Genomic DNA, 15,468 nt, shown 5'->3' on the forward strand with positions numbered 1-15,468 from the left:
ATTCATTATTAAAGGGAAAATGGATGTAAAAAATCACATGACCCTTTTATAACAACATAGCATGCCAGAATGCAAGGAATGTGTGTTGTGATGCAGTGCATTGTGTGTTTCATACTCAGTACAGGGCGCTAGGGTGCCATTTACAACAAATGGCACAGCAATACACTGCACATAGAGCAGGTCTGTTGCCATACCTCGTGGCAATGTGTGTGAACAGATTATTATTATTATTATTATACAGTATTTATAAATAGCCAATTGTTCGCTCAGCGCTGTACATTACAAAGGAGGACAGAACATGTGACAGAACAATAACAATATAATGCAAAACATGAGGGGTTCGAGGGCCCTGCTATTTCGAGCTTACAATCTAGGAGGGAGGGGATGGTGGTACAGGAGGAGATAACTGTGGGGGATGGAGTGGTAGGACGAGTGGAGGAGGTCGGCAAGTTAGCAGGGGGTGGGGTAGGCTTCCCTTTAGAGGTGGGTTTTCAGGGTGCGCCTAAAGGAGAGGAGAGTAGGTGATAGTCTGATGGGTTGGGGCAGGGAGTTCCAGAGGATGGGTGACACCCTGGAGAAGTCCTGGAGGCGGGCATGGGAGGAGGAGACCAGGGAACTAGAGAGAAGGAGGTCTTGTGAGGAGCGGAGAGTGCGTGTAGGGTGGTACTTGGATATTAGGTCGTGATGTAGTTTGGGGCAGTATGATGGACAGCTTTGTACGTCAGTGTTAAGATTTTGAATTTGATCCGTTGTGCAATCGGAAGCCAGTGGAGGGATTGGCAGAGGGGCGTGGCGGAGATGGAGCGGTTGGAAAGGTGAATGAGTCTGGCAGCTGTATTCAGGATCGACTGAAGCGGGGATAGCCTGTGGCGAGGCAGGCCAGTGAGGAGGGAGTTGCAGTAATCGAGTCGTGATATGATGAGGGAGTGGATGAGCTTAGTGGTTTCTGGGGTTAGGAACGTGCGGATTTTGGCGATGTTGCGGAGGTGGAGTCTGCATGAGTTAGTTAATGATTGGACTTGGGGCTGGAAGGATAGGTTGGAGTCCAGAATGACACCAAATACTCTGGCCTGCGAGGCGGGTTTGATGGTGGCGTTGTTGGACGTGATGGAGAAGTCAGTGGGGGGTGGTGCGCGGGCTGGGGAGAAGACAAGAAACTCGGTTTTGGAGAGGTTCAGTTTAAGGAAGTGGAGCGACATCCAGTCTGATATGTCGCTCAGTAGGTTTGTGATTCGGGCGGAGACTGAAGGGGTGAGGCGAGGGGTTGAGAGATAGATTTGTGTGTCGTCGGCATAGAGATGGTAGTTGAAGCCGTGAGAGTGTATGAGTTGGCCAAGGGAGGAGGTGTAGATGGAGAAGAGAAGGGGCCCGAGGACGGAGCCTTGAGGGACCCCAACAGAGAGGGGGAGTGAGGGGGAGGTGGTAGCGTTATAGGTAACGCTGTAAGAGCGTTGTGACAGGTAGGATGAGAGCCAGGAGAGAACATATAGGATTTAGCATGCATTACCACAACACACAAGTGTGAATAGGCCCTAAATGTGTCTGGTGATTCATGCCCTTAGTCCTAATCTGCTCTAAGAATGTCAGTCACCCACCATCACCAGTTTCAGCTCTGCCTTGTGGTTTTAGATGGTGAGATTCTTCGGAGGTAATGTAACAGTTTTCATGAACGGAATATTACACTGACAGGAAAAGCATGCGTTGCAAAACACTCACTGAAAATACGTGGTGTCACATCCTCCGACAATGAGGAAGCCTGAGGTCAATGTAAACCAGGCAGTTATAGATTGTCAGGCATCTAGTGTGCTCCTTACAGCCTGGACCACGTACTGATACAAAATGCTGAAAAGAAAGCCGTCTAATGTCTCCGACAAAGAGAAAAGCCAGAAACCAAAGGTAAGAAGAAAAAATAGTTCTGTTTGCCAGGTCAGGTCTGTTTTGACTTTGCTCCAGGTTTTAGGGCCAATATTAGGAAGTCAAATTGATACTGAACAGCCGGCCGTAGCAATAAACCAATTCTTATCTACCAATCGAAAATACAAAGTAATTTGGTGTCTATGGGACCCATCTATAGGCCAGCTTCTATAAGTTTGTTTATAAAGGCATTGAATGATAAGAATTGTCTGTGCTGTCCCAAAGCAACTAATCACATTCTCTATTCCGGTCGTACTGCAAATACAGACATTTAGTTGGTTTAGGTTATTGTGGGCAATGACAGTGGCATTTCCCCCCATGTAATGGTCATATACGGTATTTGTAATATATTAAGCAACAAATGTTTGCCTGATATTACTACACTGCTTCACACATTTGGATAAAGCTGCATCATATAGGGAGGAAGTACAGAGCATTAGAAACTTTTTTAAGCAGTATTAATAGAGAAGTATAGCCAAAGCTTTTTTTGGCCATACATCTCTTGTGGGTCACGACCACTGTTGGGATCCAACCAGGTGCCTTCTCGGCAACTAGCTCAACCGCTAAGCATTCTGCTGAGAGCTGTTTCCAGTCCCTCCACAGCCCAGCACATCAGTGAGTGCTGGAGGGGCAGAGTGGACAGAGAACTGAGCGATCGGCATATGGGGAGGTGCAGTGTGGTGCGGGTAGTAAATACAGAGTCCAGTTGCAGTAAAACTTAGAACTTGTATTAAACAGAATGTTACAGACACCCTGGCAAGAGAACACCGCTACGGAAATAACTCACAATTTAATGTCATCAGATGTATAAGTAGAGGTACCGACAGCATCTGTTTCAGAGGGTGAAGCACAGCCTGGCTGGTTTGATCCCAAGAAGGAAGCTCCTTTCAGGATAGTGAGTCCAGAATCTTTCCTTCCTCATCAGTAACCTTTCCTTACCGATAGTTACTTACAACTAACAAGCAGGGTCTCACTCCCTACACTAGCCACACACGAGAAGCATGCCAGGGACTTAAATAAACCTTGCTGACCCAAGATGGTCGCCGACGGTCACATGGGTGCAGCGTAGCCAACCGTAGCGCTGCTCCATTGACCCAGGAAACCATAGAGAAATGTTGTTTCTCTTGTTTTCCTCTCCAGGCTGGGGTGCCACTTGGTATGAGCGCTACCTGCAGTGTTAAATCAAACGATACCTGACTATAAGTGGTCATGTGATCGCTCAGTCCTCAGGTTTAGAGCCGGTGGGGGGCAGCTGCAGCATAGGTCTTGGAGGCGAGTATGTGTTTGTTTGTTTTTTATCTATTACGATGTCAACATTCCCATTGCACACATTCCTAGTTTAAGCTCAGGAGTAGTTGGTGCTGCAAAAACAGCCAGCTGGAGCCTGGACAGGTCAATGTACATATTTGCCAGCACACCACGGATCATAGAGTACCGTCCAAAAGTTTTTTTTTGAAGAATGAAAACATCACAGTAGACAACGTGCAACGTTTCGGAGTCACACATGCCTGACGAAGGGGTCCTGCGCAGCTCCAAAACATTGCACTCTACTTTGATGTTCTGTGATTGATTCTTCAAAAAAGTTCTTACTCGATGATCTGTGGTGTGCTGGCAAATATGTACATTGACCTGTTTTTGTTCTATTCCCATACGTCTACTTTAAACTCTCAAAAAAACCTCATTAGTCTCTTCTGTCATGCCTGTTTTTCCCTGCCTGTCAGCATTAATGTACACTGAGCTGTGCATGCGCAGCACTCATTTACAGCACCCCTTTGTGCCATGATGATGTGCTTCCAATGCACATGCATGGAAGTGGACATCATCATGGTCTGACCAGTCAAATGGCTGAAGAGTCCAAACCCAGAAGGAAAACCGAAAGGGATGGAAGAACCCATGACAACCGAGAGCGCATACAAGCGCAGTGCTGGAGGGGATCGTTCGGCAGGTAAGTCTGCCATAGTGTGCATATTAAAACATTATGGCAAAAAGCAGTTATGGGTTGTTTTGCTCTGTTTGAGTATTTTGACATCTGGCGGTGCCATGTCTCAGAATACAATATCTACAGTGGGAGATTTGTCTATCAGTGCTGTTTATTGTGGATGGAGGAATAAGTTAGATTTTTTTTTACCCCATAGCTACAACAGGAAGTGACAGAAAATCCCTCTGATGTAAAGGACATCTTTGGTAGTCACCAGAAGTAGTGTCCCCATTGGAAGATTTCCCCTCTACCGTTCTGGTGACAACCTAAAATTTGACATTTTCTTTCACTTTTGTTGAAAACAGTCCCCATGAAAAATAGAGGGTAATTCTGCCAAATGCGGACTCAGACAGCAATAAAACCTGACAAGGATTCTAATCCCTCTCCACTCTATCAAAAACTAAAAAAAAACTTTTGCCTTCAGGTATACTTTAAAAGCCCAACTCCAACTCAGTTTTGGATGAAGTGCAGAAGAGTTAGAATCCTATTTATTTCACCTTACCATTTGTGTCCCCGTTAAGAAGTAAGAAAGACTCTCCCTATCGTATGGGTGTCATATAGAAAAGGAAATAATGGGGTGTGTTCCTGTTTCCTGGCTATTGGACACAGACTGTGTAGGGAAATCCCCTTGAAGCTGAAATATGATCGATGCAGATATAAAAAATACAAATTGTTGCAGCTCTGGGGACATTAAAGTAGAACTATAGTAGTAAAACTATAGGTAAAACTTTTTTTTTCATTTTGGTTAGAGTAAGGGCCGGTTCACACCATAGAAATGCAGTCCAAATGCGTTCCAGATGCATTTCTGCATGCGCCTTTTTGATGTGTTTTGGGCGTGCTCTGGTGCGTTTTATTGTGTTTTTGATGCGTTCTGGTTCGTTTTTCCCCGTCTTTTTCTTCAATTTGAATAGGGACATGTGCATTCCAGTGTGTCTTTGGTATGTTTTGGTGCGTTTTTTATGTGTTTTACTGTGTTCCAGTAGAGTTCCGTGCAGGAAAAATTCAGCATGTTGTACTTTTTTTCCTGCAACCGGAACACACTGGAACTGCAAGCACCAATGTGAACTATGACATTAACAACCATATAACCTACTTTTTCGGTGTGTTTTGGATGCAGAAAAAAGCAACTGAAACAAATGAAGTGTGAACTGGCCCTAAGGGAGTGTTTTAACCCGTCAATTTATTTTTTGCCATCTGTGTCCCATTGGGGAGATCTCCCTTCACTTCCTGTCCCATAGCCAAAACAGGAAGCGAGAGAAAATCCCTACAAATTAATTCTTTAATTCTTTGGGGACCCCCAGATTCCCAGAACTAGTGTCCCCATTGAAAGTTTTCCCCTCTATTACTTTTCAGGGTACAACCCAAAATTTGTGGATTTTCATTTACTTTCACTTTTGATGATAATGGTAAAAAGGACAAATAGAGAGGGTGACTCTCCCTAACAGGGACACAGACAGCAATAAAAACCTGACTGGTGTTCTAATATTTCTCCACTCTATACAAAACTAAAAAAAAAGTTTTTCCGTTATATACTTTAATACGTGGTTACATTTGTTTTTAACTGTAAGCAGTGTAAGTACTGGGATTTGATAACATATCAGCTCCCAGAAAACCCCTGTACAGCAGGGCTGGAGCATGAGAGGAAGAAGCCAATCAGTTTCTATGCTAAGAAGAAGCATGCTGATAGGAGGAGAAAGTAGAAAAAAAACGAAGAGATGAACTCATCACTGTGCTGCTCCTCTTTTCACTCTGAAGTCACAGGCTGGGAGAGAGTTCAGGACAACCTGGACTCAGAGGAAGTGGGTTGAATGATGATGGTCATTAGACTGAGGATATCTAGCAGTTTAAAAAAAACTGTGGGAGAAATCTTTGGATTGAAGGTGTATATTGCATCATAAGGTGTTTTTGTTACTTTATCTTTTAATGGGATATTCATTGTTATTTTGGTAATCTGGACTAGAGTTCTGCTTTAATGAGGGCAAAGGTAGCAATAATGATGCACTTTCTAGTAGAGTGATGTGAGATGTGAGGAACAGAAAGATAAGAGAAATGACCTTGTATAGGGATACAGACACTGTTTATGCTAGGTTTACGCTAACAACAGCCCTTGCTGTCCCTCTGAAAAGCGTTCTACAGTGGACTGCTTTTCATAGGTGTTTGATAGGAAGTGAGCAGACAATATGTCCCATCCTCATTGCCTGCCTTAACCTTGTAAATGTCACACCACTGCAAGACAACTGCATGCATTCCACACAATTGCAGTGCAGTTGTGGCATTACCCCATTCCTTTGAATGGATCATGTTCGGCAGCGGTACTGCCTTCATGGGGGAACGTGTTCCCCACAGCATGGGTACAATGCCATCTGTCTGCCTTTGCAGCACAACAACTTACTAAAACAGTAAGGGTTCATTTACTAATGTGGCAAGGAATGATGCTCCTCTGGAAAACATTCTGCACTCAGATTGCTATTCAGAGGCGTTTGACAATATATTGCCTCCTCAGCACCCATTATAGCTCTCTGAATGCAACACTAGCATAGCGCAACTGCAGCAGTTGCAACCTGGCCAATCAAGTGAATGGGTTGCATTTGACATGCAGTGGTGTCCGCCAAATGTTACAGGGGATATAATTCCCACAGCTTCAGCATATATAAGTCTCCATGATCCTCTCTGATGCCCGCCTCACCACCTGCCCCCTTGACCCTATCCCCTCACAACTCCTACAACCTCCCTCCCCCTCCATCCTACGCTCCCTCACCCACATCTTCAATCTCTCCCTCTCCTCCGGCACTTTCCCTTCCCCTCTGAAACATGCACACATCACCCCCATACTTAAAAAGCCCTCCCTGGACCCCAATGACCCGAACAACCTCAGACCCATCTCCCTGCTCCCATTTACATCTAAACTCCTCGAGCGCCTAGTCTACACCCGCCTATGCTCTCACCTCAACGACAACAACCTCCTCGATCCCCTACAGTCCGGCTTCCGTCCCCTACACTCCACCGAAACTGCCTTACTCAAACTCTCCAACGACCTGCTAACCGCCAAAGCTAATGGCCACTATTCAGTGCTCCTACTCCTTGACCTCTCTGCGGCCTTCGACACAGTCGACCACCCCCTCCTCCTCAAAAAACTACACTCCCTCGGCCTCAGAGATTCTGCTCTTTCCTGGCTCTCATCCTACCTGTCACAACGCTCCTTCAGCGTTACCTATAATGCCACCACCTCCCTCTCACTCCCCCTCTCTGTTGGGGTCCCTCAAGGCTCTGTCCTCGGGCCCCTTCTCTTCTCCATCTACACCTCCTCCCTTGGCCAACTCATACACTCTCACGGCTTCAACTACCATCTCTATGCCGACGACACACAAATCTATCTCTCAACCCCCCACCTCACCCCCTCGGTCTCCGCCCGAATCACACACCTACTGAGCGACATATCAGACTGGATGTCGCTCCACTTCCTTAAACTGAACCTCTCCAAAACCGAGTTTCTTGTCTTCCCTCCAGCCCGGACACCACCCCCCATTGACTTCTCCATCATGTCCAACAATGCCACCATCAAACCCGCCCCGCAGGCCAGAGTACTTGGTGTCATTTTGGACTCCAACCTATCCTTCCAGCCCCAAGTCCACTCTTTAACAAACTCGTGCAGACTCTACCTCCGCAACATCGCCAAAATCCGCACGTTCCTAACTCCAGAAACCACTAAACAGCTCATCCACTCCCTCATCATATCACGACTCGACTACTGCAACTCCCTCCTCACTGGCCTGCCTCGCCGCTGGCTATCCCCGCTTCAGTCCATCCTGAATACGGCTGCCAGACTCATTCACCTTTCCAACCGCTCCGTTTCCGCCACCCCCCTCTGCCAATCCCTCCACTGGCTTCCGATTGCGCAACGGATCAAATTCAAAATCCTAACGCTGACGTACAAAGCTGTCCACCATACTGCCCCGAACTACATCTCTGACCTAATATCCAAGTACCGCCCAACACGCACACTCCGCTCCTCACAAGACCTCCTTCTCTCTAGTTCCCTGGTCTCCTCCTCCCATGCCCGCCTCCAGGACTTCTCCAGGGTGTCACCCATCCTCTGGAACTCCCTGCCCCAACCCATCAGATTATCACCTACTCTCCTCTCCTTTAGGCGCACCCTGAAAACCCATCTCTTCAGGGAAGCCTACCCCGCCCCCTGCTAACTTGCCGACCTCCTCCACTCTTCCTACCACTCCATCCCCCACAGCTATCTCCTCCTGTGCCACCATCCCCTCCCTCCTAGATTGTAAGCTTGAAAGAGCAGGGCCCTCGATCCCCTCATGTTTTGCATTGTATTGGTATTGTTCTGTCACATGTTCTGTCCCCCTTTATAATGTACAGCGCTGAGCGAACTATTGGCGCTTTATAAATACTGTATAATAATAATAATAATAATATGTACACCCCATTACCGCTGCAGCTTAACCCCTTCCTGCCTCAGGGTAAAACAAATGTTAACGCCTAAGCACAATTTAGCAACTTTGACACGTGTTAGTAAAACCATGCATATTGTCACAACTACTTTGTGTATCCAGGTGGACAATACCCTTTTTTCAGGACAAATAAGTCTTTCATTTGGTGTTAAAAGATTATGGATATTTCCTGATTTTTGTTTTTATTATCAAAGGAAAACTGGCCAAAAATAGTAAAATTAATCTTTTTTTTTTTAATCTAGCTGTATATTTCTTGCTACTACCATAAACTACCACCAAAGAACAGCCCAAAATAAATTCTCCTGCTCCTGACAATCAGAACAATACTACATATGTATATGTTAGTTGTTGTATGTACCCATAGTACAACCCACAAACAATAGTGCGCATTTTTCTTTTCTTTAACCACTTAGCTACCGGGCACTTTCACCCCCTTCCTGTCCAGGCCAATTTTCAGCTTTCAGCACTGTCGCACTTTGAATGACAATTGCGCGGTCATGCAACACTGTACCCAAACAAAATTTTTATAATTTTTTTTGAGACAGATAGAGCGATGTTTTGGTGGTATTTAATCACAGTGGGTTTTTATTTTTTGCTAAACAAACTAAAAAAGACTGAAAATTAAAAAAAAATATATATATTTTCTTAGTTGACCAGCATTTCCTTGTTTACATGCTTGGACACAGCTGATCACATGACAGAGTTGACATCATCAGCTCTTTACAGTGATCGGTGATCCACAGGGCCCCCAGGGGTGCGCATGCACAGTTAGAGTGGGAGAACCTCAAATGACATCCTCCCAGAATGAGATAACCGCCGCCCATCCGTCATTTCCTTATATGGCAGGCGGGAGGTGGTTAAATCCTCCCTAAAACACACTGACATTAACTGATACTAATTTAAAAAATATTACAAAAAAAAAGCTGCCCAAAACACACTGACCATGACCTTTGACCATGACCTTGATCTTTGACCTTAACATTAATCCTGTCACTGACATAGATCAAACTTTGATCTAGGTTTTTTTTTATTATTATTGTTATTTTTTGTAACACAGTTATGTTTTTTTTCTCTCTGCAAGGAGAGAGAGAGATACAATGTATCTCTCTCCTCCAATCAGAGAGAGAAAACACAGGGGCAGGCCTCACAGTGACTGATCACTGTAATAGCCAATCAGAGGCTTTCACAGTGATCAGGTGACCCAGAACCGGGAGTCCTGGGTCCCGATCGATAGTATGGGACCCGAGGCTCCTGGTGAGAACTTGGTCTCTGTGCTGGGAGTGCACCGTGAGACACAAATGCGCATATACTGTAAGTGGCTCCATAGAAAAAAGCCCAGTCCAGTGAGGCCACATATATGTGTACTGTTGGCGGGAAGGGGTTTAGGTGTAACTAAAAGCAAAACTTTTTTCTACTTCTAGATGGCATGGAGAGGGAGTAGAACACCTGTAAAAGTCTTATGATTGGCTGGTTGTTACTAACTGCCTGGCTCCTTGGATAGGACAGCTACTCACCTGCTGGTAGATTAACCCATTCACCATATTGTCCACTCTTGGTCGCAGGCTACTCATGACATTCCTGGCTATAGGCTTTTATATGTAAAAATAAAGGAACATCCATACAAGGAATGTATTTTCCACAATTTACTGGAACTTCTCAAAGATGGCCGTGACATCTAACGTCACATTTACATAATGACAGAATTCTTTGGTGTGGAATGCCATATATGATTTGTAAGCCATCTTTCTTTATCACTTCCTCTCCCTGAGAGCACCACAACCTTGGGACCACTTCCCCATGTATACTAAATCCACAGCTTTCAAATTCCATCACCGAGTATGAACAAAGTGCTCTTATTAGTAAACTAGTCTCTTTCTCAGTGTCCCTCCTATAGTTCTTCTCAGCTGGGCACACTCCCATTGTTCCCAGGTGAACTAGCACTATTTTGGCCTGGCCTAAAAGGTCTTTTGCATCCCACTCACAGTCCAAAGACATCCATAAAAGAGTCAGGGCGACTACAGCTGATCCTTCTGGGTGTTGAACTTCCTCAACCAGGACTTCAGCCCTGTAAAGGACCCTTAGGCAGTTGCTGACTACTGCAATCTGCATTGCTCTGGAGTGTTTGGTTCCCATGCCTCAGCTCTCTGAGCTCCTCCCATACTGGCATTATTATGAACACTAACACCACCCATTTTTAAGGGAGCTTAAGGGCGCCTAACACTTTCCCTATACCAGACTATATTGGTAACAAAGCCACCAGGTGGCAAGCAATTGCATCTGCCTACACACCTGTAAGGTTTTTATTGCTGTCTGTGCCAACACTGGGGAGATTCACCCTCTCTATGTGTTAGAGATTCTGTATATAGGCCTACAGCACAGACAATGCACAGTCCACATGTGTTTATCTGCTGCTTCTCTGCAAACAGGAAACAGGAACTTTATTAATCAGGAAGAAGATATAGAGTATAAACATAGATGCAGCTACAAACGTATAAACACTGCCACCTACTGGCTGATGTAGTTATTGCACAAAATACATGAACAACATACAGTATTCCAATACTATTTGTATTATTTACCATTATCATCAAAAGTGAAAGTAAAAGAAAATCGGATTGACATCAGAATACTAAAGGCTGCTGGCGAAGACAGCAGCACTGATCAGTGTATTGTGACAGTGGGAAAGTCGCTCCACCGTTAGAGAACAATAGCTTAGCAGGAGTGATTTCCCCATCCACCTCAAATGTGTGGATGGGGAAATCAGGTCACTTTTTTTTTGGAAGCATCTATGGCCTGCTTTAGCTATGAAGAGTATCAGGACTACTTACCTGAACATCAGGTGTAAATTCCGTGTGTATATACTGAGCCATTCAGCTTAGTGCATCATTCCCACACCAAGCATGGGCATGAAACCATCACACTTTTACATGTCTGTTTGTTGAGACCCTAACTTGCAAAATAACAGTTCCTTCTATGAGGAATTTATATTTGATATCAAGACCAATGTCTAATATGATGGATAGTTAGGGTGCCCACAAACAGGAAGATTGTTGGAAAAAAAAACAATTTCTTTGAGACCTGTTTTGACAATAGTCAGTCCAGTGTGGGTTGCTGCATCCTTTTCCAGTAGACTGGTACCAGATAGCAGACAATGATAATGTACATGCATATTGCTTTAGTATAACAACCTTGTCCTTGAATTATATCAGGTAACACCCACATGGATCACACAGGCATTTGTTACATAGGAATCTTGTGCCCCAAAGCATAAGCTTTTAGCCTTTTACCTTACAAGGCTGCCACCAGACAGTGTCTCCCTTCATAGCCAAATTGGAAAAACAAGAATGAGGCTTTAACTGCAGTTTTCAGAACAAATTCCATTTCCAAAAGGATTAAGTGGTTGTCTTTAAAAGACTTTCAATAGTATCTTACTGCAAGAGTGGAGATATTCTTGGCCCTGCATTCCCTGGGGAAACACATGGCTCCTGCATCTCAACCTCTCACTCTGTCTTCCACCCGAACTCTCCTGTTGCTGAGCATGCTCAGTCACACTTAAAGGCTGCCCTGGCCCCATGCCAAGCCTCCTGCTTAGAGACTGACTACAGTCCTCTAAGTGTGCAGGATAGCCCCTCCTCACCCCCGCCCACTGCTTCTAGAATCTTCCAGAGCAAGGGGAGGTATCAAGGAACCTGACCTGCACAGCCCTCAGACCTTACCTGAATTTGACCCACTCAGCCTTTCTAACTAAAAAAAAAAGAAATAACTAGCTCCCCCTGGCTATCTAGAGGGAAGCTATATACAGTATATTACAAGCCTGTTTATTAGATGGTGATAGGTTGTGGTATGCAGCTATAAAGCCTTTGTACTCCCTAAGGATCATGCACTATCGACTGTAGGGCAAAAGGGTATGGCCAAATATAACGGTATAACTTATTTTACAATAAATGGATACTCTCTGAGACCCCTCCATGTGTTTCAAAGAACCTGAAGCAGCTTGCTGTGGGGGTTATCATGTGTGCTCGCTCTCGAGCCCCACTTTATGTATCCACTGTCAGCCCATTCCCCACTCCCTCCTCACTTGCTTTCATTGACAGCAGCGGGAGCCATTTGCTTCTGCTGATGACTCTGGGCCATTGAGGAGGCAAAGACTTGGGAGAGCTGCTGCTCTCCTGCACATTGCTGGATCGGGCTCAGCTAAGTATTAGGGGGGCTGGAGGGGTGGCAGTAGCTGCACACTGAAGGTTTTTTCCTTCATGCTTAGAATGCATGAAGGTAAAAATCCTTCAGGCTTTACAACCACTTTAATGTCAGGACATTGTGGATATGTAAATAGGCTATGTGTGGCACTAATGCATTGCACTTTTAATAAAATTGTATCATTTTAATAGCGGTGTGTATTATTATATGTATATTGTTAGGCCCCTAAAAAGTCCCATTCCTGGTATATTTTTTGTTTTCAAACTAGATAGATGTACCAAAACTAACATTTTGTTATGTATCACTAGACTTTTTTTTTTTGGAAATATAAGATGATGAACAAATCTGGGACCCATATGTGATTGCTATCTGAGGCCTTGGATACCAACTTATGTCATAGTCTTTCTAACATTATAGGTCCGTTTATTTATTTATTATTTATTTCAGGTACTTATATAGCGCTGTCAATTTACGCAGCGCTTTACATATATATACATTGTACATTCACATCAGTCCCTAACCCTCAAGGGGCGTACAATCTAAGGTCCCTAACTCACATTCATAGACAGGATCCAATTAACCTACCAGCATGTCTTTGGAGTGTGGGAGGAAACCGTAGTACGCAGGCACAGGGAGAACATGCAAACTCCAGGCAGGAGGTGCCGTGGGATTCGAACCAATGACCCTAGTACTGCCAAGTGAAACACAGAAAGGTTTCTTCACAGTAAGAGTTGTGAAAATGTGGAATAGACTCCCTCAAGAGTTGGTTCTGGCCAGCTCAGTGGATTGCTTCAAAAAAGGCCTGAATTTTTTCTTAGATACACAGAATATAACTGGATACTAACATTTATAGGTAAAGTTGATCCAGGGAATATCCGATTGTCTCTCGGGGAATCAAGAAGGAATTTTTTTCCTAGCAGGAGCAAATTGGATCGTGCTTTGCTGGGTTTTTTTTTGCCTTCCTCTGGATCAACTGTGGGTATAGGATTGTAACCGTGGTCATTTTTTCTCTATTTTCATGCAGTGCCAAAGACCTGCGCTGTGAGAAGCATCAGTAAAGCACAATCAGTTTGTAGGACTGCAAAGTAGTAAGCAGAATCTGCATATTTAATGAGCACCTATAGCTTCCTCCAGGTACATATAAAATGACGAATTATACACAGAGGCCAGGATTATAGAACACACATTGATGAGATTATTGTTCTCCTAAATAGACATCTGAACATGGAAGCCTATGCATTTCATTTAAGAACATGCTTAAAGATTTTTAATAAATGGAAAACTAAATATCCTAGTAATTGTTATTCACAGCTCTTCCTCATACATGTGGATCTGCCATTCGGTTCCCTATTTTGCTTTGTGTTCAGTGTCTCTCCTGTTATGTAACATGACAGAATGAGCGTTCTTGGCCCTTACAACATTAATATTGCAGCACAACTGTCACTGTGGAATTTGTTAAGGAACCAGACAGTGAAAATCCACTGGGAGGGGAGATCAATTTTCTCATTGACATCTCCTGAGACTCGTTCTCTGTTCCAGAGGTATCTCAGTGCTGTCTTCCTATTACAGGGTATAGGATAGCACTAATGGAATTTCATAACTGCTGTGTGGTTAGACCATTACACTTTAGAATAATGCACAGGGCGCACCTCACTTCCAATAAAATTCACTCATGTGTCATTTATTCTGCACAATATATTTAAAAGCAATATAGTATGTATATTGTCACGTCCCTCTGCTTTCCCTTGTAAAATATATTGATGGAAGTATTTCCTGTTCAAGGGAAACCTATTGTTCTACAGTTTATCTACTGAAAGGGGGCCCCAAATGTCAGGAGGGCCCATTAGATTTACTGTAGCGCTACCCCTGTAGAAATCAATGGATAGGATGCATCCTCTTTTCTTTGTCTTAACCTTCTCAAGAGCCTCAGCCCCTCTGGCACAGCAGGTTGAGTGTAGAAACATACACAATCACAGCAGTTCACTGACAGTAATACTTAGTACCCAATAGTAGCATTATATCAAAGAAAACAGGTACCAAACCAGGTAGTAAAGGCAAACTTAATATATTGTAACCCAATATGATTAGAAACTAAGCAAACATAAAACGTATTAACAATGATACCATAATTTAGCATACAACATGATTAATAGTAGGAACTAGGCGTAAGATGTAATTTGGTGTCCAAATCAGCATAAACAGTAGCAAGTGCAGCAGTAAGCAGTAGTAAGGTTTAATCTACCAGCTGCTGGAACTTTACTGCCAGAGCACATTTATGGTGGTAAAGCTAGTCCTGGACTGACTGGGTATGCACTGTCCAAAAGAAAAGAAGGATGGTAGGGGATGGGGCAGGGAGACACAGGGGTTTTACAGAATAATTATTATGGGAGGGCCAGTTTTCTAAGTTGTTCTTCTGCCGGCTACTGTAGGGGCTCTTTAAGAGCATCAGTGCACTTAAACTTAACTTCCCCTTTTGGGTGGAGTTCCACTTATCTGCCTCCCCCCTCTCCACTGCCACATTTGGCAGGTTATGAGGGAAAGTGGGTACCTGGTTTTGACAGGTACCCACTCCCACTTCCAGGTCAGTTTGCTCCCCTCCGAACTCCTGCAGATTTCTGAGACACCTCACAGGTTCCAGAAGACTGTGGTCCATTCCCAAAGTGCAGCGTGCTTAGTGCATGCGCAGTAAGGAGCCGGCTGTGAAGCTGCAAGGCTTCACTTCCAGTTTCCCTTACTGAAGATGCTGGCACCAGCACTTGAAGCCGAGTGAAGAATTGGCTCGGGGTGAGGACATTGCGGGACCCCGAACAGATAAGTGCCCTTATATGAAAAGTCAGCAGCTACAGTACTAGTAGCTGCTAACGTTTATTTTTTTGGAGGGGAGGAGCTTGGAGCTCCACTTTAACAACA

General features: G+C 44.4%; 1 protein-coding gene across 2 annotated transcripts in view; it reads left to right on the forward strand.

Moving 5' to 3' along the window:
* The window catches only part of SAMSN1 (SAM domain, SH3 domain and nuclear localization signals 1), a 132,926-nt gene that overhangs the window by 77,065 nt on the left and 40,393 nt on the right, over positions 1 to 15,468 (forward strand). The window contains exon 1 of one of the 2 annotated variants that reach the window (XM_089682888.1): positions 1,776 to 1,896. The exons of the other annotated variant lie outside the window; for it this stretch is intronic. Coding sequence (XP_089539014.1) covers positions 1,840 to 1,896 — 57 coding nt within the window. The 5' untranslated portion in view covers positions 1,776 to 1,839. Of the gene's footprint in view, positions 1 to 1,775; positions 1,897 to 15,468 lie in introns of those variants that run through there. 2 annotated transcript variants of the gene reach the window in all.

This window comes from Staurois parvus, unplaced genomic scaffold, assembly GCF_062004578.1.
Source record: "Staurois parvus isolate SC_StPar_1 unplaced genomic scaffold, SC_StPar_1.0 ptg000299l, whole genome shotgun sequence".
Taxonomy (NCBI): domain Eukaryota; kingdom Metazoa; phylum Chordata; class Amphibia; order Anura; family Ranidae; genus Staurois; species Staurois parvus.